General features: G+C 34.4%; 1 protein-coding gene across 2 annotated transcripts; it reads right to left on the reverse strand.

The window, feature by feature from the left end:
- Window positions 1-388: 388 nt before the first annotated feature.
- LOC111241570 lies at window positions 389-1,735 on the reverse strand. Of its 2 annotated transcripts, none has more exons than XM_022780213.1 (3): window positions 1,534-1,735; window positions 1,176-1,366; window positions 389-540 (listed from the first exon to the last, which is right to left on the reverse strand). In XM_022780213.1, the coding sequence occupies exons 1-3, from the start codon at window positions 1,727-1,729 to the stop codon at window positions 535-537; spliced, it is 393 nt and encodes a 130-aa protein (XP_022635934.1). In that variant the 5' UTR covers window positions 1,730-1,735; the 3' UTR covers window positions 389-534. The 2 variants fall into 2 exon arrangements, with proteins under 2 accessions (XP_022635934.1, XP_022635933.1); XM_022780212.1 differs by having other exon boundaries at window positions 1,168-1,366.
- Window positions 1,736-2,083: the final 348 nt, after the last annotated feature.

A 2,083-nucleotide genomic window follows, 5' to 3' on the forward strand; every position in this document is an offset into this window, starting at 1 on the left:
CGTATCCATAACAATTTAATGAATTACCTTCTTACAGTAACCTACAACAACACAAAAACATAAATAATTTCATTATTCAAGTGGAAAAAAATTCATAGGTTAAATAACACTAATGCCATCTTCACATCCATCATTATCTTTCAAATCTTTCTCTTTTCTATAAACACATGCAGTACAAATTTAGCACATATATTGTACTTTTATGCAAATCGGAAACGTGAGAAACAAACTATGTATCTTTCTTTTTTGGCATATGATAAAAGAATCTATAGAATCGTTAATAACAAATGACAAACGTTGATCTCAGAAATTTTCACTCACTATCCCAAATACGGCATTCAAAGAGCATATTTCATAAAAATTATAATATAAATTACAACTTATTATTCAAATGACATCACGAAATTAAATTAATCTAAACAGAAAACCAGAAACATAGAATCTTAAGTCATCTAATGAACGTTGAATCTTCTTCTCTATCTCATCCAAGCCAAGACTCAAATATCACGTTGATGTGCCTGCTGCAACTTCACTTCAATCCTGTATATATGTAAAATATACCAAAAATTAGTTCAAATCTTCGATGTGCAAAAAGTCCACATAATTCAATGCATCAAGTATTTCAATTTAGACTAGAAAACGACATCTAAAAACTTGAGATGTAGAAGTTCATGGTATTTTCAGAAAAGGGAAACCAACCTCCTGCAAAATTAGTTATATTCTTACATTTGAGAGGGTTCACACTCACACTTAGATTCTCAAAATCTCCTCCTTAAGGGTGAGTCCCTTTTACATAGGTATACTTCCCTCGAGCGGAAACATTCTCAACCAACCACAACCATGAGTAGCCATTTCCAATTGTTGATATAGGGATCATTATACTTGTTTGAGTCGGTCACTAAGACACAAACACCAATGAGATCTAAACCCAACTATATAAAGAATTGACACCACGCTCTACCCAAAATCTTAAGACAATGAATTAATGGGTTTTTCATCTTTATATAGTATTCTACTTTCTCATTTCTTTCCAATGTAAACTTAGATTCACATTTGGATTCCCAACAACACTCGGCACTTTAACTATCAGAGGATTATGATTGTTCTTTTTCACTTTATTGATACATGTCTCTACTACAAAATACAAATAGAAAAAAATGATCATACCCTCTTACATTGGAAACATCTGAGACATTGCTGGAGAAACCTTCACCACCGTGGATATCACTGGATTTTGGAGCAGACACATTGGGGATAAACTGTGCCAAAAGTGGATCAGGCACTACTTCAACTTTGCTTCCTCTTGCAGGAAATTTCATGTCAACCACTGTTTCCTCATCTGTGTAATTCACCACTGAACAATTTCCTGCATGGTTTAAAAGAGATCTGCATGATGAGTAAGCTATCTCTGGCACAAGAACTCCATTTAGATAAAAGAAACAAAAAAAAATCATTGCTGCTACAAATGCACAAAGCTGACAAAATACAGAATTTCTGCAACACATCAGAATGTAAAAAAAATTCCAATTTGACCTTTATTAAACTCAGCACCATGATCTGGTTCGGTTTGGTGATGTTCCTCCCCAATACCATATCTAAGAAATCCCCAAGTTGCATTATTTCCCTGCACCAGTTCGTAAGACTGAACTCCTTGTTTGATGCTGCTCAATTCCAGCTTGAGCCTCTCGAGGTTTCTCCTTGAGGCAAGACCACGCTGTTGCTTTGGCATATTCCTCTCCATTGTCTCTGCTATTCACTTCAATCACCAAAAAACCTTTCTTTGTGATTGCTTTCAATGCTCAGGGAAATGTAATTTATATGCAAAATGGTATAACTGCGTATATGGAAAGTTTAGTAGAATCCTCCTTATACAGAAGGTGAGAATTATTACAGTGCTGATTAAATTGGGAAAATAATTGTGAACATCGTTAGAGACAGACTAAATCTTGACTGTACTTTGCTTCAAACCTGAGAATTGCATAAAATCCAAAGGAGACAGTTACTTACAAATGATGTTCTGTTGGAATGCAGTCAATGGTCAATTCCAAAATAAACATTCAAAACAACAAAGGTTCAAACTTGA

Source organism: Vigna radiata, chromosome 5 (assembly GCF_000741045.1).
Source record: "Vigna radiata var. radiata cultivar VC1973A chromosome 5, Vradiata_ver6, whole genome shotgun sequence".
NCBI classification, from domain to species: Eukaryota; Viridiplantae; Streptophyta; class Magnoliopsida; order Fabales; family Fabaceae; genus Vigna; species Vigna radiata.